Below are 23,470 nucleotides of genomic sequence, written 5' to 3'. Positions count from 1 at the left end.
TATATTAGGATTATGGCAATGCAAAGAATCTTCTGAGCTCTATGATAGAAATGTGTGTCTGTGGCATAAATCATGTGAGGACAAATTAAAATTAGTGCACTCCCTGAATTTTCCATATTTGTGTCAACTGAAATTGGCTATCAAACTTTTTTTCTTTCATAATAAAGGAAAAAAATATTAATGAGACTGGATAAGGATCTAGATGAATATGAAAATGAGAAGAAATACTTGGAAGAATTGGCAGATTCTCTTCTACAATTCAAAGGTGCCAAAGAACAAACTCTGAGCGAACAGTGCCGAAATACAGCCCTCTTGTGGGAGAATACAAAAGCTTCCATCACTGACTGGTAAGACAAAAGAATGTTTCCCAACGTGGAAAATCGTCCATAGCACCAAGGAGCTTTGTGAAATTTGTGAAACACATTCTCTAGGGTGGGGGAGAAGGGTGTGTGTGTGTGGGGGGGGGGGGAACAAATGAATTTCACACTGAAAGCTTACTGTCTGTGCAAGACCCAGTATCATAGACCACAGAGAGTAAAGTAAAGAAGTTATTTTGGAGAATAAACCAAATACAACAGGACATTAGTTATCATCAGTCAAATACAATAGAACATTATTATAGTAGCAGTAATAGAAAGCTAATACAGATTAGCTTTACTGTATTAGTACCGTATTACTGTATCAGTAATAAAAAGCTAATATAGATTAGCTTTCTATCACTGTACTAGCTTTCTGTTACTGCTACTGTAACAATACCAGAAATTCAATGGCTTAAAGACAACACAGGGACTGGAGCAATAGTACAGCAGGTAGAGTGTTTGCCTTGCACACGGTCGACCCAGGTTCAATTCCTAGCATCCCATATGGTCCCCTGAGCACTGCCAGGAGTAATTCCTGAGTGCGAAGTCAGGAGTAACCCTTGTGCGTCGCCAGGTGTGACCCCCCCCCCCAAAAAAAAAGACAACACAATTTATCTTACAGTCTGTAGGTGAAAAATTCTCACATCTCCTTTTCAGAGACCTCAGGAGAGATATTGTTTCCTTTCTCCCATTTTCGTTCCCTGGAGGAATCCTGCTACATACTTTGACTTGTATATCTTTTCATATTTAGAAAAATGTATATAGCTTAGGCAGCTTGGTTACAATATTATGAACATATTTAGTTATGATGTACAAAGTTACTGCCAAAGAGGATCACCACCACTGTGCCCATGATCCTCCTCATCTTTTAAAATATATAGACATTTTAAGCTACATATTAATGATGGTATTGACATTCATGGCTTTGGTGTATAGAGTTAACCTCACATTACCATCATTGAAGTGCCCATGGCTCTCCACCAATGCCTGGTGTTGCTTCCAGTCCTCCTCCTCATTACCCCACCTCCGCCCCCCACCCCCTTGCAACCTGTTGTTCTCAGTTCTGAAATTCAGTTCATAGCACTGTCCTCCCATTGTTTATCAATTTGCTTGAGTGGGCACCAGTAACATCTCCATTGTGAGACTTGTTACTGTTTTGGGCATATCAAATATTCCACGGGGAGCTTCCCAGGCTCTGCCATGTGGGCAGGATAGTCTCAGTAGCTTGCCGGGCTCTCCAAGAGGGACGGAGGAGTTGAACCTGGGTCGGCCGCATGCAAGGCAAACACCCTAACTGCTGTGTTATCGCTCCAGCCCTGAAATTCAGTGCCTGGGTTTATTATTCATTGATAATATCTATACCCTTGTTTTGTTTCTCTATATATCATAGATGAACGAAATCATCAGGAACTTTTCCTTCTTCATATGGCTTATTATTTTGCTTAGCATGATACGTCTTTGTATGGATGGATGAATGCATGCATGCATGCATTTATTCGTTCCTCTTCCTTTCCTTTTTATTGCAATAACCAGGGATTCTCATACACTTTGTCACAGTGCTCCCACACGTACTTATTAGGCGTCACGTACTTGGTTGCTGTACTCACAAACACTTGGTTGTGGTGCCCTGGAGATCTTGACCTGGTTATTTCAAAGAGCAGTGCTATTGGGATTGCACTATAGCCTGTGAGGCAGTGCCAGGGATCAAATTCATGTTCTTGTGTGGCCCCCAAATAAAACAAAGCAAACCAGATAGTGATTTTTGCTGAAGAGTCTCCAGGCCTGTCACCTTCCTTTCCTCTGCGAGCCACCCCTGCCGCCACCTCCCATCGTTCAAGCCACCGTTAAGCTACTGTAGCATCTTCAGAGCTCTGTGTCTCTCACCCCTACTTCTGTTGTCACATCTTCCAACTCTGACCCTTGAAATTAGATTGTGCCCACTTGGATAGTCTAGGACAACCTCCCCATCTTGAAACCTTTAACTTAATCATATCTGCAAAGTCCCATTTGCTTCGTGAGGTTACATATTCACGGATCTAGAGTTCCGGACATGGTGAAAGCACATGTCCTTTGAGTGTGCATTACGTTACCATAGCACCTTACTTAAAACTCACAGGTGTTGCCTGTGAGTTTCCTTCTTTTCTACAGAGACTTAGAAAGGCTCAAAAATTCAAAGCACATGGCTGCAGCCTTTTTCTTACCCGTTCCAAAGAGAGCAGATCTAAAGAGAGGGTCTAAAGAGAGCAGATCAGGCAATTGCCTTGCACTTGGCTGACCTGGGTTTAATCCCCAACACTTCATAGGAGCCCCCAAGCACTGCCAGGAGTGATCCCTGAGTCCAGAGCCAGGAGCCAGGATTAAGCCTTGAGCACAGCCAGGTGTGGCCCCCAAATAAAACGAAGCAAACCAGATAGTGATTTTGCTGAAGAGTCTCCAGGCCTGTCACCTTCCTGTCCTCCACCTAAGGAAATAGTTGAGAGGGCCAAGTTCCCAGATCGTACCAACCAGGCCAACGCTACAGCTGGATTATGATGGACGAGGCCTAGTAGATTAGATGCAAGACAAACGGGAGTGGGGCTGAAGCACAGTGGGTAGGGCGTTTGCCTTGCACATGGCTGACCCGGGTTCGATTCCCAGCATCCCATATGGTCCCCCAAGCACCGCCAGGAGTAATTCCTGAGTGCAGAGCCAGGAGTAACCCCTGAGCATTGCCGGATGTGGCCCAAAAAAACCAAACAACAACAAAGACAAACGGGAGCTTAAGGTGGGCATCACCACCCCTCCTCCCCTCCAGCCTGCCACTCCAGCAGTGCCTCCTTCTTGGCACAGGCCACTTTCCCCTTTTCCCTTCATTGTTGTTGCAGTTTGTTCCTGGGGTACCAGCTCTTTGGCAGTTTTCCTTGTTAGTGGTGGTGCAGTGCCAGAGGATCACAGCTGGCGTGATGCCAGGGGTCATGTCTGCCGGTGCTGGGGATCACCTTTTTTTGTTTTGCTTTTTGGGTCACACCTGGCAATGCACAGGGCTTACTCCTGGCTCTGCACTCAGGAGTTACTCCTGGCAGTGCTCAGGGGACCATATGGGATGCTGGGAATCGAACCCGGGTTGGCTGCGTGCAAGGCAAACGCCCTACCCACTGTGCTATCTCTCCAGCCTGCTGGGGATCACTCTTGGTGAGGTGCCCCAGAGTCTCACCCCTGGGAGCCCTTCTGCTGGGCACATCTCCCACCCTGATGTTTCCTTAGCTCTGATTCCTGCCACTGGTCCTTTCAGCACAGATTTCCGTGACTTCTGCTTCCTCCCTGACTCTGTGCCTGCAGATGTCATCTTTCCTTTAGATTCCTAGAGGAAAGAATCAAGGGCCCAAGAAGCAGTCAGTTATCTAGGGTGACAATGCTCATGCCTGGCCATTATGCGAACCCAAGTGTCCTAACTGCTTTACTTTTTCTAAAGGGCATAATCTAGAATGAGTTGAGTAGACACCCTCTATCCCTCCCCCCCACCCCCATAATAGCCTGTGACTTGTTCCATTAACATAAAAACCATCTCCAAGAATAATGCTTGGGTGGCTTTTGTGTCTAAGTTGTCTTTGGTGATGATGACAATGAGACACTGATTCTAAAAGGCTTGGAATCCTGCACTTCTTTCCACAGCTTATTCCATGCAGCTTCATACAGACCTGGTGAAAAATAGCAATCTGTGGTTATTTAGTCCATCTGTGTACCAGATAAAATTCTGGCTATTTTTCTTAGGATAAAATGGTAAAACTATGATGAAACCACGTCAAGGAAAATTTCTGCTATAACTTTTCATTCGTTATGGTAGAGACTCACAGAGAGAAAAAAATATCTTGCTATTTCCAGACATAAAGTGGCTATCCATATTTATGTATTATACATATGTATTTATGTATATTAAATATATACATATTTAACATAGCTACTTGTTTTTCTTTTCATAGCCTCGATCATTGTGAAAGTGTTTTGGAGCTATTAAGACAATACCACAACTACAAAAGTGTCTTGACATCTTTGATTCAAAGAGAAGAAAGTGTCATGTCCCTTCAGTCTTCTTACATGAGCAAGGAGAACCTGAGGAAAAGGATAGCAGAGGTGAGTCTGAGTGGGTTTTGAAGGTGATTGTTGGGGCCCAGGCCCTGCTCCCTGGGTCAGGCTGTAGCGGTATTGCACTGACCTGGCCCCTCACTTGAAAGGAACCTCGGGATTCATTACAGATTGAAGAGCATGAAAAGAGCAGGAAAACCCTCCTCTGTTGGGAGTGGACTGAGGGGATACACAAGCTTTCATTCAGGAAAGTGCTTGTCTGTGTTCAGTCCCATGAATCTCTTCATCATCTAAGAAGCAAAATAATTTTGAACACTAGATGTCATTATTCTCTAAAATTTTATGTGGTTCTCAATGAGAGTGGCAAAGGAGTGCAGTAATCAGGGGTCACTCCTGGTAGTGCTCAGGGGTCCATATGCAGGATTGAATCGGGGTTGGCCATGTACAAAGCAGTGCCTTACTCCTGTATCTCTCTCTTTCTCTCTCTCTCTGTCTCTCTGTCTCTCTCTGTCTCTGTCTCTCTCTGTCTCTCTGTCTCTGTCTCTGTCTCTGTCTCTCTCTCTCTCTCTCTCTCTCTCTCTCAATACTGAAACTTTCAGTACAGTTCTGTTTTCCTTCTGATTTGTCATCAGAATTCGTTGGCAGTGCATTAATAATGATGATGGTAATGTAGGATTTTTCTAGTGCATGCTTCAAAACTTCCAGTTCTCTATCTATTATAACTTCCAAAGGCACTTCCACAATTTTTAGATGTTTGTTATAGCAGCACCCTACTTCTCGGTACCAATTTCTGTTAAGTCTGTTCAGCCTCCTGTTTAAAAAAAAAAAAAGGTCATAGGTTGGATAGTTTACCAGTAGCAGAAATTTGTTTCTCGTGTTTCTAGAAATTGGGAAAACAATATTCCTCTGCTTTCCCAACTGAGCTATCTAAGGGATGAAAGTGGGAGAGCTAAAATCAGGGTCCCCACAGTTTTGGTGTCCAGTAAGGACTCACTTCCTAGATCAGAGCTGATTGTCTTTTCTCTGTGTCTGTAGACACTGTAGCAGCCACAGCCACTCTCTGTGCTCTGTTGTAAGGGCATTAATTCTGATCATAACAGCTCAGCCCTCTGACCTCCAAAGACTTCCCCTCCCACTACCACCATATTAAGAATGAGGACAAGGCTTCTTGTAATTTCTTTTTGAATAGCATAAAAATAATGTTTCTTGCCACAATATACTTCAATTTTGGTTTTGGGTGTCACACCCAGTGGTACTCAGTGATTGCTGCTCTTGACTCAGTGCTCAGGTATTATTTCTAGAGGATATACTCAGGGGATAGACCTTGGTACTTTTCTAAACAAAGCCTGAGCTCAGCCCTTTGAGCTATACTCTAGCCCCACAGTGTCACCTTTGACTTTTAATAAATTATTTCTACATATAATACGATGTTATATATGAACATTTATTGGTAATGTAGTTCATTGAAACATGTCTCATAAATGGGAAGCTATAAGATTTCAATATTTAAAATAATGCCATAAAATATAGAAAACTTTTTATAAAGTTTTGTAATAATATGGAGAAAATGCATAGAAATTAGCAAGACAAATTAGTGACACAAATACTGAGATTCTAATGAATTTGTGAAAGGGTCCACACCCAACAATGCTCTGGCTCTGTGCTCAGAGGCCATGCGTCATGGTACTTGGAGGATTATTTGTGGTGTTGGGGTTGAATCAGGGTCACAGCAGGAGCCATGTACTAGGAAAGAGCCTTGACCTTCATAGTATCTCTCCCATCCTTTCAAGGGATATTTTGTACATAGACAATTGTTAAAAACATGACTGTCTATCATTAGTCTTGTAAGGATCAAAGAGAACTCAAACTATATATATGTATATGTGAATACATATGTGTGTATATATACATATATACTATGTGTGTATATATACATATATACATGTATATATTCTCATATGTATATATACAGTCACACATTTACTTTTTTTCTTTGGTTTGGGGCCACACCCAGCAATGCTAAGCTCACTCTATTGAGAATTCTGTATCTGAAAGGGTATCTAACACGTTTGCCAAAGGTTATTTTGTTTGGAAGAAGTAGATATTTTAGTACATTAGTAGTGTTTATCTTCTTAGATATTTTTAAAACTGAAGAAAGCAAATTCTAGTATTGCTTATTAACATTCAGTTGATTCTGTGATGACTTTGTCCTTTCTTTATAATCCATCCATTTTCTCCTTTTCCAGTTTTTGGGCTACACCCAGCAGTGCTCAGTGGTCACTCTCAGCTTTGCACTCAGGAATTATATGGGATACTGGGGACTCAAACACTAGTCAGTCTCTTGCAAGGCAAGCACCCTGCCTGCTGTAGTAACCCTCTGGCTCTAACCCATCCATTTCCACAACATCTATTGTCATGACACTATTCCAGTGGCTGAAAGAAGATCCCACTGAGAATTTTGAACCTTTCAACACTTCAAAATCTGTATGTTTATCTAGTGAATGGTGCCAAAACTCTACTCTCTTTAATGTAAGAGAGACATGTGAAAGTAAAACTAGACAACTAGACTGTCAAGGGACCATTAAGGCTTGGAAATGTCAGGGTGGACCCAAGTTCCTTTATTTTGCTACTTTCACTCATAAAACCAAACTCACAGTTCTTGTAAATGTGCTATCTTCTCTTCTGCTCTTTCTTTTTTATTCACCCATAGTAACTTGTGTCAGTGGAGCAACAAAGTTCTTTGCACTTAAAAAAGAAAATAGGACATACATGACATGCTTAGTGACATTTTTTTCTATGAGTTAAAGAAAAGTTTAGTATACTCTCATGCAGAGTCCTGAAATCTGAGGAAAAACACTTGTTTTTTTTTGTTTTTTTTTGTTTTTATCTTAGCTCTGTTAGTGTATCCATCAGCATCCATTCAGGAAACAGAACAGTTTCCCTCCCCACAAAAAAAAAATAGCTTTTTAATTCAAATTTTACTTTCTGTTTTTTAATTAAATCTTTTAGTTTTACATAATTTATAAATTAACATGCATGCACTTTTAAGAAATAATACAGAAAACTCTGTATACATTTTATTAAATTTTCCCATTGGTAAAATCACGTAAAATTATAGAACAATATTATAGTTAAGATACTGATATCAATACAGCCGAGATGAAAAAAAGCATTTCATTCACTACATGGACCCCTCTGTTTTTGTTGTTGCTTTTTGATTTTTTGTTTTGGGGTCACCCCCAGCAGTGCTCAGGGCTTATTCCTGGCTTTGTACTCAGGAATCACTTCTGGTGGGCTCGGGGACCACATGTGTGAGTTTCAAAGGAAGCGTGTGGGTACACGTGGGACTCGAGTGTTCAGTGACTGAGAGCTATCTCCCCAGTCCAGACTATGGTGATGGACGGTCGAAGGTCCGGGGCTGGCCGGTTGTCAATTTATTCCTTCCCAGCATAGTCTAATCTCTCCCCTTACAGCACAATCATAGTCATAGTTTTGGTCATAGTCCCAGTCATCATAGTTCCATCATCCTAGTCTCCTAGTAGACCTCAAAGTCCTCTCAGAGTCTTACTCTTCTAGTCATTGTCTAGACCTTTCTCTTCCCCTCTTTCCCCATATAGCATAGTTATATAGAAACCATGAAGGGTAGGGGTACACATAGGTGGGGTTGAACATTATGATAACAAACAGATGTAAAGCCACTCCTTCAGGGGAAGTTCTAGGAGATTAACTCAAGGACAAAATTTTATCTGAGGGTTCAGCACTCCAGATTACTAGAAGATCTGCTCAAGGGCAGGATTCCATCTAAGGTGTATTGCTTTATCCTTTCCTCAGCTAGTAATCCATTTAAATAATCATAGTAAATTTACTTCTTATAATATTTCTAGTCATTTTATATGAACACAGTAAGAGATATATTAAGCTTAAAGGTTGACTCTTCCTGGGGACTCCTAGCTACATATTCTAGATCACAGTCCTCAGTCCAGGTTAGTCTTTTATAACCCCAGCAGGGTCCTTATTCAGTTACTTCTTTTTAGGTCATGACATAGTTTTTCCCGTGACCATGCTCTTAACTTATACTTACGGCGATTAGCTTGTCCCCTTTCAATGCCAGGGTAGTTTACAGCTTTCCTTGGGTCCATCTAGTCCCTTCATTGGGACCCTCCTTTTGGGGGTGTTAGGAAGTAAAGGTAACTGAGGCTTCAGTCAAGTAAATATGATGGATTCCCAGGAATAACTGTCATTTCTAGTCAATTAACTCCCATGTTACAAAGCATAGCATCAATTCTCTCCCTGTGACTATACAAAGAGGACATTGCTAAACCATGCAGGTGACATAAAGGAAAGAGAAAAGCAATATAGGATTATCAGTTCCTGATGGAATTAGGTGTACCTCAAGGGCACTGTTGTGGGAGTAGCTCAGAAACCTAAGCTCCCTATGGGAAGAGCAAGGACAACCCAGTGTTATCCAACACACATGGGTGCCAATGATTAAACCAGGATTAGCTGCGGTCAAGGCAAGCGCCTTACCCACTGTACTATCATTCTGATCCCCAAGGATCCGCCTTTTGTAACATTTTATAGTCCTACCCTCTTCTGTCACTCTTCCCTTATAATCACAAATCTATTTTCCTTTCTATAATTTTGTCATTTTGGAAATATTATAGAAGTTAGTGCTGGAACAATAGTTTTGTGCTTGCCTTTCACATAGCCAACGCGGGTTTGATCCTTGGTACCCCACGTGTTCCTTTGGCCCTGCCAGGAGTGATCCCTAAGCACAGAACCAGGAGTAAAACCTGGTTTACACACAGGGTACAAATGCAGCTGCCACATACCTCCCCCCAAATAAGAGAAAGAAATCATTCAGATTCTTGCTTTTAAGTGATACCCTTTTTTGCTCAGTTGTATCCCATGAAGTGGAAGTACTGTAGTTTGTTTAAAGATCCGCCCACAGTTTTGTTGTTTGGATGGGGCAATTTTGAATAATAAGCTGCTTTAGACATTCACATATTAAGGGGAGGGTTTGGTGTGATCATGTTTTCATTTCTTAGAGTTAAATGCTCAAGACGGCCAAATTGCTTTCCAGAGTGACTACATTTTCACATTACCACCAGCAGTGTATGAAGATGCTGTGTTTCTACAGTCTTGTCAGCATTAAATGTTGTCACTATGTTTTATTTTAGTTATTATAAGTGCATAGTAATACCACACTATGATTTTAATTTTATTTCCATAATTGCTAATGATGCTGATCATTTACTCTTATGTTTTTTTGATATCGCTATGTCATCTTTGGTGATGTATCTCTTTGTATTTTTTTTTCTTTTTGGGTCACACCCGGCAATGCACAGGGGTTACTCCTGGCTTTGCACTCAGGAGTTACTCCTGGCGGTGCTCGGGGGACCATATGGGATGCTGGGAATCAAACCCGGGTCAGCCGCATGCAAGGCTAATGCCCTACCTGCTGTACTATCTCTCCAGCCCTGTATTGTTTTTCTACTTAGATTGTTTGATTTTTTTTCCTCTTCTACCATTGGGTTTTAGGAATTCTTTATATATTATAGATACTAGTCATTCATGAAATATGTCATGAGCAAATATTCTTTATCAAAGTATAACTTATCTTTTCATATCCTTACCAGTATCTTGGAGAGAAAATATTTTGAATTTTAAAGATTGTTTTTTTCTTTGGGGGGATGGGGGGATGGTACACCAGCAGTATTTGGGAAACCATGTGGTTCTGCAAATTAAACTGGAATCAGGTGCATGGAAAGCAAATGCTTTAACCATTTCACTATCTTTGGAGCTTTACCAATGTTTTCTTTTCATAGATTGTGCTTTAGATGTCAAAATATAAGAAATATGCCTAGTACAAGCTGAAGATTTTTTCCTGTTTTTATGATTTGTTGTGGTCAATATTTTTAAGTTTGTCATCCACTTGGAGTTAATTTTTTTGTTTGTTTGTTTTTTGCTTTTTGGGTCACACCCAGCAATGCACAGGGGTTACTCTTGGCTCTGCGCTCAGGAATTACCCCTGGCGGTGCTCAGGGGACCATATGGGATTCTGGGAATTGAACCCGGGTTGGCCGCATGCAAGGCAAATGCCCTACCCGCTGTGCTATTGCTCCAGCCCCTGGAATTAATTTTTGAATAAGATGTTGACTTGGGCTTGTGTTTTTGTCTGTCCAGGGACTCCAGCATTTCTCTTTTCTACCTACATGCTTTTGTATCTTTAACCAAAATCAGTTGGACATATATGACGCTATTTCTGGACTCATTAATTTTTCCTGTTGGCCTTTGTGTCTGTTCCCCTGCCAATTTCCCCATAATCTTTATTACTTGTCCCTAAGTGATAGTTTTGTTTGGTTTTATTCTTTATGACAAATCACTGTTTCATATTTTGTATAATCATCTGAAGTGCCCATGTAAAATTACCAATTGAATGAAATATTATGATTTTTATTATTCACTGCTCAAATTTTACTTCAGAGTTTAATTCATTGACCTTCTGATGAAATAGTGTTTCACTTTCCCTGTTAGCAATGATGTTGGAGTTAGAGCCAGGAAAGACTAAACTGGAAGTCATAATAAAGATTTTTAAAAATTTTGTTTTGTTCAGATGAGCATTGAAGTTCTAGGAACATGACAAAAATGTTCCTAGAAGATCTGGGCACTTGTTTTTAAAAATCTCATTGGGTGTAAGCTATTTTTATTGGTAAAATATTATTCCAGGAGCCAGAAAGATAGCTCCATAGCCTGAAGTACATATGTGACAGACGTGGAACCTGGCCATGCCATCACATGGACCTCTGAGCTCCTTCATGCTGCTGGGTGTGGGTGGCCCCCAAATCAAAATAAAACAGAATTATTATTTAATATGAACAAGAACTATCATTTTAGATCATAATTCATCTAAGGAGTGGGGAGAAAATTGGACATAGGACTACTGTTAAATCTCCTGGTATGGATTCTGAATACTTTCCACAGAATACAATGGAACTGTAAGGGTCAATGATAAAATTGCAGTTCTTACAAAACTTGGACATGTGACATGGGCAAATATAGGAATCCTATGTTTTATATATATTTTTTGCAGATTGAAATTGTCAAAGAAGAATTTAATGAACATGTAGACATTGTAGATAAGATTAACCAGATCTGCAAAAATCTTCAGTTTCATCTAAATAAAATGAGAACATTTGAAGACCCTCCTTTTGAGAAAGAAGCTAATGTTATTGTAGATAGATGGCTTGATGTAAGTGATAATTGACTATAAATTTTATTTTATAATAAAGTTGATTTTATTGTATATTTTCTGCTAGCATTTTAATCTAACTACAAAATTCAAAAGTGTTGGTTGTAAAATTGTTCAAATAATATAAATTTTGTGACTTAGGAATTACCTTCACTCCCATAGTTAGCACTAGTAGCAGGTTAAATACCTCAACTGTGCATTTAAAAATAAGTTTTTTATTTAATAGCAATATTTTTATGAAGTACTTATTTAAATTTGTTGATAATTTATTCAGTTGTTTTTAAAAACAATTTTAAAGATTATATGTGACAGAAAAATCACAAGCTTGGCAGCAAAAATGAAAAAACAATAGTTGAGTTATACATCTAATTATGGGGTTTTGAAAGAACCTACATTTGTTGTGATTTAGAAATCAGGAAGACAGTTGCTTTCAATTGCATATAAGCTGCAGTAAATCTAAATTTTTTTATGGTAGAAGAAAAAAATTGCACTATGTAACATTTTTATTGCTGAATAAAGTAAAACATCAAGCAAGTAAAGGTAAACTAACATTTTGTAAACCATGTATGGTGCCTGCAGATGGCCTGGATGCCCCTCCTGGCAGGCAGTTCTCAGCAACCAGTTCAATGCCCTGGCCAGGCGATGCCATGATGCCCCAGCACAGCTGTGCTCAGGGGACCTCTCCAGTTCCTGTATTATCTTCATCCTGTCAGCTAACGTTTTATCTCAAAACAGTGTTTAACTGAGCGAGGATTTTTTTCTCTAATCAATACTATTCTTTATCTGAACGAAATTAAAATCTTTTTCTTTCTTTCCTTTTTTAAAAAGCAAGACAGTTTTTATTGAGTAAAATGAAACTGATTTCGAAAGATAAAAGGGAAAAGAAAGAGAGGCATCAATTTCTCCAGGGTGAAAAAAACTAATAGAACCATAGTTCTAAACCACGTTGAATTTTACGTATTTTTCATAATAAGTATTAACCAAACTGTTTTCTTCAGATCTTGTGTACATATACATTTTAGTTATTCAATATTTATTTGAACAACTATATTCGAATATTATATTTGAATTTAAACATTTTAGAAATTTAATAATTGAATCAAAGAAAATAATTGAATCAATAAGTTTTTTATTTAATAGCAATATTTTTATGAAGTACTCATTAAAATTCAATTATTTTCATTATAGTGTTCTAGAAAATGTTAGCAGATATTACTTACCTGCAGTTAACATACATACAAAGGGTTTGTGAATAAAATTCCATTACATGGGAAAAATTGTTTTGATAAATGTCTAAAATATATTATTTCAATAAGAATTTAGTCAACAAAGGAGGTGAGCATTATATGTGACTCTGTTATTAAGAAAATCAGTGTTAAATCAAATGTTAAGATTAACATTTGTTGTTTTCTTTTTACCCTTTATTGATTAATCATTAATTGAAATATTATAAAATTTCACAGATACCTTTCTTTTTCTTAATTATGATAGGTAAATGAGAAGATTGAAAACTACTGTGAAAATCTTAGTCAAGCTCTAGGCTTATGGGAAAAAGTTTTTAACTTAAAAAGTCTCATCGATGAGTGGACTGACAGTGCCTTCCAAAAGTTAAGTCCTTCAGAATTACCTCAACTAACTGAAGAGGAAAAAGAAAAACTGATGGTAATTTAGCAGAGATAAATATGCTCTCTTTTTGGGACTGGAGTGATCACACAGCGGGTAGGGCGTTTTCCTTGCACACGGCCGATCGGGGTTCGATTCCCAGCATCGCATATGGTCTCCCAAGCACCTCCAGGACTAATTTCTGAGTGAAGAGTCAGGAGTAACCCCTGTACATCACCGGGTGTGACCCCCCCAAAAAATACGCCCTCTTTTTATATTCAGTTGTCATTTTAACAATGAGTTTGCTTTTATGAAATGGTAGAGATAAAATAAAGAAATCTCTTATTTATTTCATTATCTCCTGAGAGAGACTTAAATTCTGTTTTTTCTTTATAGTGTTATAGAAAATGTTAGCAGATATTACTTACCTGCAGTTAACATACATACAAAGGGTTTGCGAATAAAATTTCATTACATGGAAAAATTGCTTTGATAAATGTCTAAAATATAATATTTCAATAAGAATTTAGTCAACAAAGTAGGTGAGCATTATATGTGACTCTGTTATTAAGAAAATCAAATATTGGGCTGGAGCAACAGCACAGCAGGTCGAGCGTTTGCCTTGCATGTGGCTGACCCGGGTTTAATTCCCAGCATCCCATATAGTCCCCTGAGCACCGCTAGGAGTAATTCCTGAGTGCAGAGCCAGGAGTAACCCCTGTGCATTGCTGGGCGTGACCCAAAAAGCAAAAAGGAAGAAAAAAGAAAATCAAATATTATGACTGGATACTACAGCGGATGCTACAGTATAGTGAGTAATATAGTGAATACTACAATGGATGCCACAGTACAGCGATAAATGTAGTGGATACTACATGGATGCTACCGTACAGTGGGTAATATAGTGGATACTACAGTGGGTACTACAGTACAGTAATATAGTGGATACTACAGTGGGTGCTATGGTACAGTGGGTATTGCAGTGAGTAGCACTCACCTTTCATTCAGCCAACCCTGGGTTCAGTCCACAGCACCCTATATGGCCCCCTGACCCCCAGGAGTGATCCCTGAGCATAGAACCAGAATAATCCCTGAACACAGCTGTGAGTGGTCCAGACTTCCCCACCACCAATTATTTTTTTAGTGAAGCAAGATAGGTTGGTTTGTTGTTGTTGTTGTTGTTGTTGTTGTTGTTGTTGTGTGTGTCTGTGTGTGTGTCTGTGTGTGTGTGTGGGCAGGTCACATCCAGTGATGCTCAGGGGTTACTCCTGGCTCTGCACTCAGGAATTACTCCTGGCAGTACTTGGGGGACGATATGGGATGCCTGGTGATAGAATTCAGGTTGTCTGCACGCAAGGCAAACACCCTACCTGCCAGCCTGTGGGCCAGATGCTGCTTATAGAGAGTCTGGCTTCTGCTGAGTGTATGTTTGAGGTGGGGTTTGGCACAGTGTCTGTGGACATACATATGTCTCTATGTAGCCCCCTCATCTCCTTGTGCCACAAGCCTGGACTTCTCTGCTGTGGTCTAGCTAGGAATGCTTCATTTTGTTGTAATGTATCTCTGACCCCAGGAGGCACTTAAGTGTGTAAGTCCCAAGATTCTGCCCCCAAAAAAGCAAGCCATTAGGGGGAAGCAATCTCTCAGTTTTTGTACAATAGCAATAGTGACCATGGGTACGAGGAAATACTGTAAAGCTTAATAGGATGTTTCCCATTAAAATTATGTGTTTTAGGAAGAATTAAAGGTCTATGAACAAAAGTCTTCTGAAGTTTCTAAAAGAGTGTCCAAAATACAGTGTCTGCTTCAAAGCAACGAAATACCTCTGGAATTACAGGTAAGAGAATTTTTGTTGAAAAGTCATAAAGATTCTCCACATCTTCTCTTAAGTGATACTCATAATCAGAACTCTACCTGCTAATTGGAAATAAAGTAAGGAGTATTATTCAATTCACCTTTTCCTGATTTCTATTTAAAGTTCTACAAAGAATTTTAGTACTTGGTGTGGTTTGTTCTGTTTGTCCAACTTTTAGAATGAATCCTATTGGTTGCATTCTTTTATTCTCCTTTCACTTATTTAATAAGTATCTTATGATTTAAATCATTCTAAGTTGTCAGGTGGGAAAATAAGAATTATTACCCCCAAATGTGGTTTTGTGTGTGGAGAGATTTATTGCAGTCTTATTGGGTGAAAGTTCCTGGTGGCTCTGATAGGAGCTAGAAGTGAAATAACTGGTCCTGCCACCTCTGTGATGTTAATATTCCTGAGCCTCTGTTTTGTACATAAATATTTATCATAGTGCTGTGTAGATCCTAAACACTCCAGTGCTGAATATTTAACTTTTCGGGATTGCTTACACATTGTTCAAATGGTGCTATTAAATCACCTTATTTGATAGACTAGGCATAATTTGTTGTAGTGGAAAGAATTCAGATTAGTGTTTTAGAAAGAAATCAGAATTGCAAGTTCAGTTTTTCACGTTCTCTTTTTCTTTCAAGACATTATTCTAGTTGTTGTATCAGTGATAAAGAACAGTGAAGAAGTGGGAATCAGAAGATTTCATTTCCGTCTTTCTTTTTTCCTTCTTCCCTTCCTCCCCTCTTTCTTTCTTTCTTTCTTTCTTTCTTCCTTTCTTTCTTTCTTTCTTTCTTTCTTTCTTTTCTTTCCTTTTGCTATCTCTCCCTTTCTTTCTCTATCTCTCCCCTCCCTCCCTCCCTCCCTCCCTCCCTCCCTCTCTCTCTCTCCCTTCCTTCCTTTCTTTCTTTCTTTCTTTCTTTCTTTCTTTCTTTCTTTCTTTCTTCCAATGAACTTTATTTACCTTGTTCACAATACCTAAAAAAAAAGCCTCTTTATTTTATTCACTCTTCAGTGGTCCAGAAAAAGCATTCTAGGAAAAAGACTGTGCTGTCTTCAGAGAACTGGAGCAGAAGGGAACCTGATGACACTTTTAAAGAATGTATTTCTTATTGTAATGACACAGAGTCAACATTTTTTTTTTTTAGCAATGCACTTATCCTAAAAGTCTAGTAAAATAAAGTCAATAACAATCCCTCATATTTTCCATGGTTTCAGGTCATGCAGTCTTCAATTTTGAAGAACTTAGGTTGTGTGAAAATGAGTTTGACAGGAGACAACTACGATGCCCTCAGTGGCAGCACGACTGAGCTCCAGGAGGATCTTGACCAAGCCAAGACCCAGATGGGAATGACGGAGTCTCTCCTGAAAGCCCTGTCTCCTTCCGACAGCTTGGAGATCTTTACTAAACTAGAGGTACCTCTCAGCAGCTTCTCTTCTCAACTTCAGATTTATTTTCACACTCATTTTTATGACCTTGGCCTCTTGAAGTTAATAAATAATCATTATATCCTTTAAAAAAACTAGGCTGAAAATTCAAAAAAACAGATTTAGATTTAGCAGTTTTACCTTTATTGGCTTTGTAGCTCACAGCTTTGTGGGCTGTGGTATTTGGCATTTGGCATTCTTTTGCATTGCATCATAAATTTGCTGGCTCAGAGAAAATGAATTCTGTGAGCAGAAAATTCTCTGGATAGTTATGGAAACAATTGAGAGTTGATATATGTTATGTTACTTGTTAATCTGTTTAGGAAATACAGCAGCAAATTCTACAGCAAAAGCACAGTATGATATTACTTGAGAATCAAATCGGTTGTCTGACTCCTGAACTTTCCGAGTTGAAAAAGCAATACGAAAGTGTCAGTGATTTATTTAATACCAAAAAAAGTGTTTTGCAAGATCACTTTTCTAAGTTACTGAATGGTGAGTATCGTGTTCATCTTCCTGTTTCTGGAATATTGGAAAACATGAATAAGTACAGTGAACATAAAGGCTAATTCAGGGGCCGGGATGATAGCTCAGAGGACTGGAGCACATGCTTTGCATGCAACAGCCTTCAGTTCAGTCCCTGGGACTTCATCCCAGTCTCCCCAGCAGCACTAGGAGTGAGTCTCAAGACTGAGCTGGGAGTGGCCCCCAAGTACTGCTAGTGAGCCAAACCCACGAAAGACTAATTCATCTAAATTTCACTTAGAAATGGTTGCACTAATTTGATTTAAGACAATAATATTCAGGTAAACCGTTGGGGGGAGGGGGGTGGTTGGGAGCATGCACTGGTCTATGCCTGACATAAATAGCATTGATGTTTTGCAATCCCAGTTGTTTTTGTGAAGGACGGTTACTCGGGTTCTTGTGTTTGATCTAGGATCTGTGTGCCTGGAACAGTCTGCCCTACAAGGTTTTGTGGGTGCTGGGTACTTGGAAAGGAGGTTTACATCTTAACCACTTTACATATGCTATGCTGATGCCTTAGGAAATAAGTTTCAAAATCTCTCACTTTAGCAGGGTGTACCAAGTCTTCCTTGAATGAGCATGGCTATTTGTTGTTGTTATTCCCTATAGATCAGTGCAAAAACTTTAATGACTGGTTCAGCAACATTAAAATGAGCCTTGAGGAGTGTTTTGAGTCATCAGAAACAAAAAAGTCTCTGGAACAAAAGCGACAGAAACTTTCCGTAAGAAATAAATTTATTTTGAAAATTATCAAAACTAAAATACTTGAGGTACAGATTTGTATTTAAGTAGATAGACTTTGGCTTACTAATTTCCCTACACAAACATAATATCTCAGGGGTTGGAGCAATAGTACAGTGGGTAGGGCAGTTGCCTTGCATGCAGCTGATTTGGGTTTGATCCCCAGCATCCCGTATGGTCCCCCAAACCCCACCAGGAATGATCCCTGAGTGAAGAGCCAGGAAAAGTCCTGAGCACCATTGAGTGTGATCCGACCCTCATCCTCCAAATAATAATATTCCAGATAACCTGCTTTCCCCACAAATACTTTAAAACTCTTTCTATAGTAGGTAAGGGTGCAAGTGACTTAAGTGGTTTTTGCATCTGTTCTAAGATGCTTTATAACTCAGTGTCTGCTGGAGACTATAATTTTGTTAAAACAATATTTTAATTTTTAAAATTACATACTTTTAAAGTATGTACTTATCTTGATTTTTTTGAAATAGTCCTCTTGCCTTTCAAGTCTTTTCTTCACATATTTATTTTAAAAAATTGGTTTTGTGGGGGCCTGGGATATAGCTCAGCAGTAGAGTATCTACTTTGCATGTATGAAATACTGGGTTTGATTCTAGCTATACCCTCTCTTCCATTCCCACAAATTGCTTTTTAAATTGGATATATCACTGGTTAGAGTCTTGTGGAGGGTAAGTTGGAATAAAAGGCAAAGTGCCAAGAAGAAATTTGAAATGTATGCCTTACCTTTTTTTTAAATCTTGATCACTTTAGAGTTGATTGTCTAGCATTTTAGTTTTGATGATAAGCTATACTCTCAAGTTTATAGATGGTAAGAAATCAAATTAAATAAATGCATAAATAAATTGTTTAACACATTGCTTTGATGCCATTCTTTATTGATAAATTCACCTTTTTTTTTTTTTAGTTTTAAGTCCTAACCTTTTTTCCCTTTAACTTTGCCCATTGCATGGGCCCCAGTAATTGATGCTCAAACTTGAAACATAAACATTAAGATAAAATTCTGATTTGGGGCCTGCAGAGCTAGTACAGGAGATAAGGCACTTGCCTTGCATGCAGCTGACCCCAGTTCAATCCCTGGCACTATATATGGTTCCCTGAGTACTTCTAAGAGTTATTGTGAAGTGCAGAGCCAGGAATAGTCCCTGGGCAACACTGGGTATGGCTCAATACCTAGTCCTCACCTCAATAACATAAAACAATAAAATTCTAATTTGGTCTAAGTTAGGAAATAGTCAGCTTCTACTTATGCATTGATTACTAGAAAGGAATAAGTAACTAGAAGTTGATAAGATCTAGGCTGGGAATATATAATATTCCTGGTCTAACTCCCACTGACTCTCCTGCTGGTAATACATTATTTTGCTTCCTGCAGTCCCTAGAAAGGCAGGTTCAAATGCAAATACACACTATAGAGCTACTATAAATCATCTTTTGACCCCTTTATCTTTGGAGTTAGCCATATCTCCAAACCCTTTCTTTGGTGTAGGATGTTCAGAAGGTGGCATGTCTTTCTACTGTCTTGGGAAAGTGTTGTGTGGGTGGCAGAGACCACATTTAAATTTGTCAAGAGGATATATTTGATATACTTTTGTCTTTCTTAAGGATTTCTTGACTCTTGAAGGAAAAGACAGTAAAATACAACAGGTTGCAACTGTACTGAATCATGTGAAGAAGCTTTTGCCCAAAGCTCATGTTAAAGAACTAAACAGTTGGATTGTAAACCAAGAAATTGAATTAGGAAAAATGGATTCTGTTTGCCAGGTGCGAGCAAAGGAACTTGATGACTGCTTGCAACAGTTACTGAGGTAGGAAATAAAGGTGGCTAACTAATGTGTTTTCAGACAGTGTCTTTATATGGACTCTATATTAAGATAGCGAGCACGAACAGATTTCACAAATGAAATAGGTACTTTCAAATCCACTCCTGGCTTTGACTGTTGGAAGGTTCAGGGCATAAGTTAAATGTTTAGTGCTTATTTCCCTTTATTATATATAGTGTTAAATATATATGTATATTTCATTACTGGATTTCTGGATAATACCAGGTAATAATATCCACTCCTGGTTTTGACTGTTGGAAGGTTCAAGGCAGAAGTTAAATGTTTAGTGCTTGTTTCCCTTTCTTTATTATATAAATAGTGTGAAATATATATATTTCATTGCTGGATTTCTGGATTATACCAGGTAACTTTATTCAGATTCTACTGTTACTAATTAAATTTTCTCTAAAGAATACCAAAAATATCTAGTAAATATTTGGTTTCCTTGCAGATTCATTCTAACCATCTCTTTAGAGAGAAGTTCCTTTGCTCATTTTATATTCTTAGATGTGTAATATTCTTTCAGACTCCAGGATGATCACAGAGATATGAGTCAGTGGTTAACAAATCAAGAAGAGAAATGGAAAGAAATGCAAGAATCTGGAATGAAAACTGACCTCTTTTACCAAGCAATAGCTAGAAAGAGGTATAGCTCGTCTTATATAAAATGTATTGAGTGGGATATGGCTTTTTCATCGTGTCATGGCCTCTTATAAACTTTCAATGATTCTTGACATTTACAGAGAACTATTTGAATCTATGGCCCAACTGAACAACTCTTTGAGGGAATGTGGACTTACTGAAGAAGAAGAATTACTAATGGAATCAACACAGTTGATTGATAGGTACCAGGCATTACTGACACAATTTTGTGAATCCGAGGAAGAGGTTAAGTTGCCTTCTGCTCACGATCAGAACTTGAGTGATCTTGCACATGATGTAATTCAGTGGATAACAGAGATTAAAGAGGCGCTGATGGTCTTGAATTCATCTGAAGGCAAAATGCCACTTGAGGAAAGAATCCAAAAGATAAAGGTATTACTATAGAAAATAAATTTTAGAGGTTAGAGTGAACTCTGATTTTGAAAAGATTTAGAGGATAAAGCACACAGATGTGCTTCTTAATGGAAACACTTAACATTGAAAAAATTCAGATGTCTGAGTTTACAAGGACAGTGATGGATCTAAAAAAAATTTAATGCATATGGAAAAGAGAAAATACTTCCAGTAGGGCAGTGCCCCATTATTGTCTATCTTCACTAAGTAAAGAATTGAAATAAAATAAATCTGAACTGAGACTAGTGGAATTTTTTTTAGGGTATAAAAAAATGTAGGGCCCATGAGATAGTACAGTGGGTAAGGCACCTGCCTTGCACACAGCTGCATCAGATTTAGTCACTGACACCACATATAGTCCCCCCAAGACCTGCCAGGAATATCCCTGAGCACTACCATGTGTGACCCCAAAACAAAACCAAAATTAAACAAATGTCAGTAACGTAGAGACTTTAGCAATGTCCAGGGTAAGACAGAAGAGAAATTCTGCTTCAGAGTATATAGTTCATAGAGGTTATTGGATGTTGGGTAGTTTATGTGACTTTTAAGTTATTAGATAAATAAATGAATTGTCTAGTGCATAAAAATTATTAGATAGTGGAATATGGAGGACAAGGAGGCCTCAAGTTTCCTTGATTTCTAAAAGAGCTAAGGGGAGAGTCACTAAATATTGCAGGTTGAAAAAACAGGGAGCTTAAGAACAAGGCAAAAACAGGGAACTTATGTATACTTAAGAAGAACTTTGGCAAATTGAAATCTTAAGAATTGGAACATTGTTAGAGAAATAAATGGTCAACCTGAAGGGTTTGGGATTGAAGCCAAAGGTTTTCCAAAGAGGGTGACTCTGGAATGTTTTCCAGAAGGGATGAGCTTGATTCTTGGGAGCATGAGAAGGAAAGCAATTAACTATATTGTATTGCCGAAGATATTGCCATCCATAGGATGTTGGCGGAGTTAAAACCGACTATTTTAGTATATTACCTATATAACTCTACATAATGGAGGGGATAGGAAATAGGAATTTCCAGCCCTTTGGAGGCATATAATTTGTTTGAAGGTAGTTGAAAATCAAGAAGGGAACAGAAATGCAATCAGATAAACCTGACAGATATTTGTTGAGATAATGTCTAGTATAATGTGAGGGAGTTAACATTGTCTTTAGGGCATAGATTTGATTACAGGGTAATTTGGAAATATCCTCTGTGTTCCCAGTGTCATACTTATAAGTAAGATAATATGCCCTATGGAATATTCTGAAGTACTGTGAATAAGATAGAACATCCTTTCCATCGAATTTAGGAAATCATCTTACTGAAACCTGAAGGGGATGCGAAGATCCAGGCCATCATGAGTCAGGCTGAGGAGAGCACGGTTCCCTCAGTTCCTAAGGCCCTCGCTGAGATCCAGGACCAGTGGGACAGCACTGTCCATTTAGCCAACACATATCTGAGGTAAAGGCCTTCCTTCCCCATATTCATGGAAGGAATGTAGAAAGGAAGGATAGGAAGGAAGGATGTAGAAAGTATGTTTTTTGTTAACTCTCTTGATTTGGGGAAAATGTCTGTTGGAACAGAAGTCAGTAATGTCAGGGACATCCATACTGTCAGAGACAAAACTGAAGAAGAATAGTTCTTTGGCTCTGATGTGAAGTATTTAGTTCTAATTCTGGATTCTGGGGCTGTGTTCACTTTGGTTGGTACATCAACCTAGGGTTCTTGGTGACAACATTGCCTCTCATGTTGTGTTCAGTACCCCCATTTCCCACCAAAACCCCTTCCCCCAGACTATCTCATCATCTAAATAGTGTGACTTTAGATAATTCCTACTTTTAAATGTCTGAATACAATGGACATGATACTGGTGAAAATTCTTAATTCATATCACAGCTTAAATGATGTTGTTTGGAGAAAATGTGCAAGTTTCATTTTTTCTAAAATCAGTCAGAACTAAATTTAAGCTACAGATCGACTAGTTATATGACCATATACTGAGTATCTATTTTATATAAAAAAGAAAAACATAAGATAATGTAATTACATTACATTTTATATCATATATGTATTATATTACATAATAAAAGCTGCTTAGAGTGGTTTGAAATCTAAATTATTAAGTAGTCGCAGGTCAGATGATGTTACAGCAATAATTTTAGTAATACTAATTTCTCTTGATTTCTGAGTTAACACTAGTGCTAAAAATGTTAGAAATAAAGTATATTTGTATTATTTCAATGCTTTTCATTGTAATATACATTGCATTATAATATATGAAAGACCATTCCATTTTGCAAGTGTCATTTTATTTGTAAATTATTTGATGTTAAATTTAGCCATCAAGAAAAACTTCTGTTAGAAGGTGAAAAGTATTTGCAAAGTAAGGAGGATCTGAGATTAATGCTCACTGAACTGAAAAAGAAGCAGGAAGCAGGGTTTGCTCTGCAGCATGGTCTGCCGGAGAAGAAAGCTCAACTCAAAATCTATAAGAAATTCCTCAAGAAAGCCCAAGATTTGACATCCTTGCTAAAGGAATTAAAATCTCAAGGAAATTACCTCTTAGAGTGCACAAAAAATCCCAACTTCAGTGAGGAGCCTTGGTTGGAAATCAAACACCTACATGAAAGTCTTCTTCAACAACTGCAGGTAAAATCATCAAAACAAATTTTTATGTTACTGTTATAGTCATAATTATGGAAGATTTGTGTACAGAAAATTTTTATGTCATTTTAGTAATCCAAACCTTTATAAATATTCTTAGT

At 38.4% G+C, this 23,470-nt stretch overlaps 1 protein-coding gene across 2 annotated transcripts in view; it reads left to right on the top strand.

Moving 5' to 3' along the window:
* SYNE2 (spectrin repeat containing nuclear envelope protein 2) overlaps positions 1 to 23,470 on the top strand; it is a 301,999-nt gene that overhangs the window by 95,590 nt on the left and 182,939 nt on the right. For both annotated transcript variants that reach the window (XM_056133152.1, XM_056133154.1), the window contains exons 30-42: positions 168 to 347; positions 4,319 to 4,469; positions 11,515 to 11,673; positions 13,165 to 13,335; positions 15,011 to 15,112; positions 16,349 to 16,546; positions 16,882 to 17,053; positions 17,693 to 17,805; positions 19,442 to 19,644; positions 20,186 to 20,305; positions 20,403 to 20,694; positions 22,015 to 22,166; positions 23,045 to 23,354. In XM_056133152.1, coding sequence (XP_055989127.1) covers positions 168 to 347; positions 4,319 to 4,469; positions 11,515 to 11,673; positions 13,165 to 13,335; positions 15,011 to 15,112; positions 16,349 to 16,546; positions 16,882 to 17,053; positions 17,693 to 17,805; positions 19,442 to 19,644; positions 20,186 to 20,305; positions 20,403 to 20,694; positions 22,015 to 22,166; positions 23,045 to 23,354 — 2,323 coding nt within the window. The remainder of the gene's footprint in view (positions 1 to 167; positions 348 to 4,318; positions 4,470 to 11,514; positions 11,674 to 13,164; positions 13,336 to 15,010; positions 15,113 to 16,348; positions 16,547 to 16,881; positions 17,054 to 17,692; positions 17,806 to 19,441; positions 19,645 to 20,185; positions 20,306 to 20,402; positions 20,695 to 22,014; positions 22,167 to 23,044; positions 23,355 to 23,470) is intronic.

This window comes from Sorex fumeus, unplaced genomic scaffold (assembly GCF_029834395.1).
Source record: "Sorex fumeus unplaced genomic scaffold, SorFum_2.1 ptg000098l, whole genome shotgun sequence".
Taxonomy (NCBI): domain Eukaryota; kingdom Metazoa; phylum Chordata; class Mammalia; order Eulipotyphla; family Soricidae; genus Sorex; species Sorex fumeus.
The sequence above is the reverse complement of the archived record's forward strand: the minus strand, read 5'-3'. Positions and strand labels throughout refer to the sequence as shown.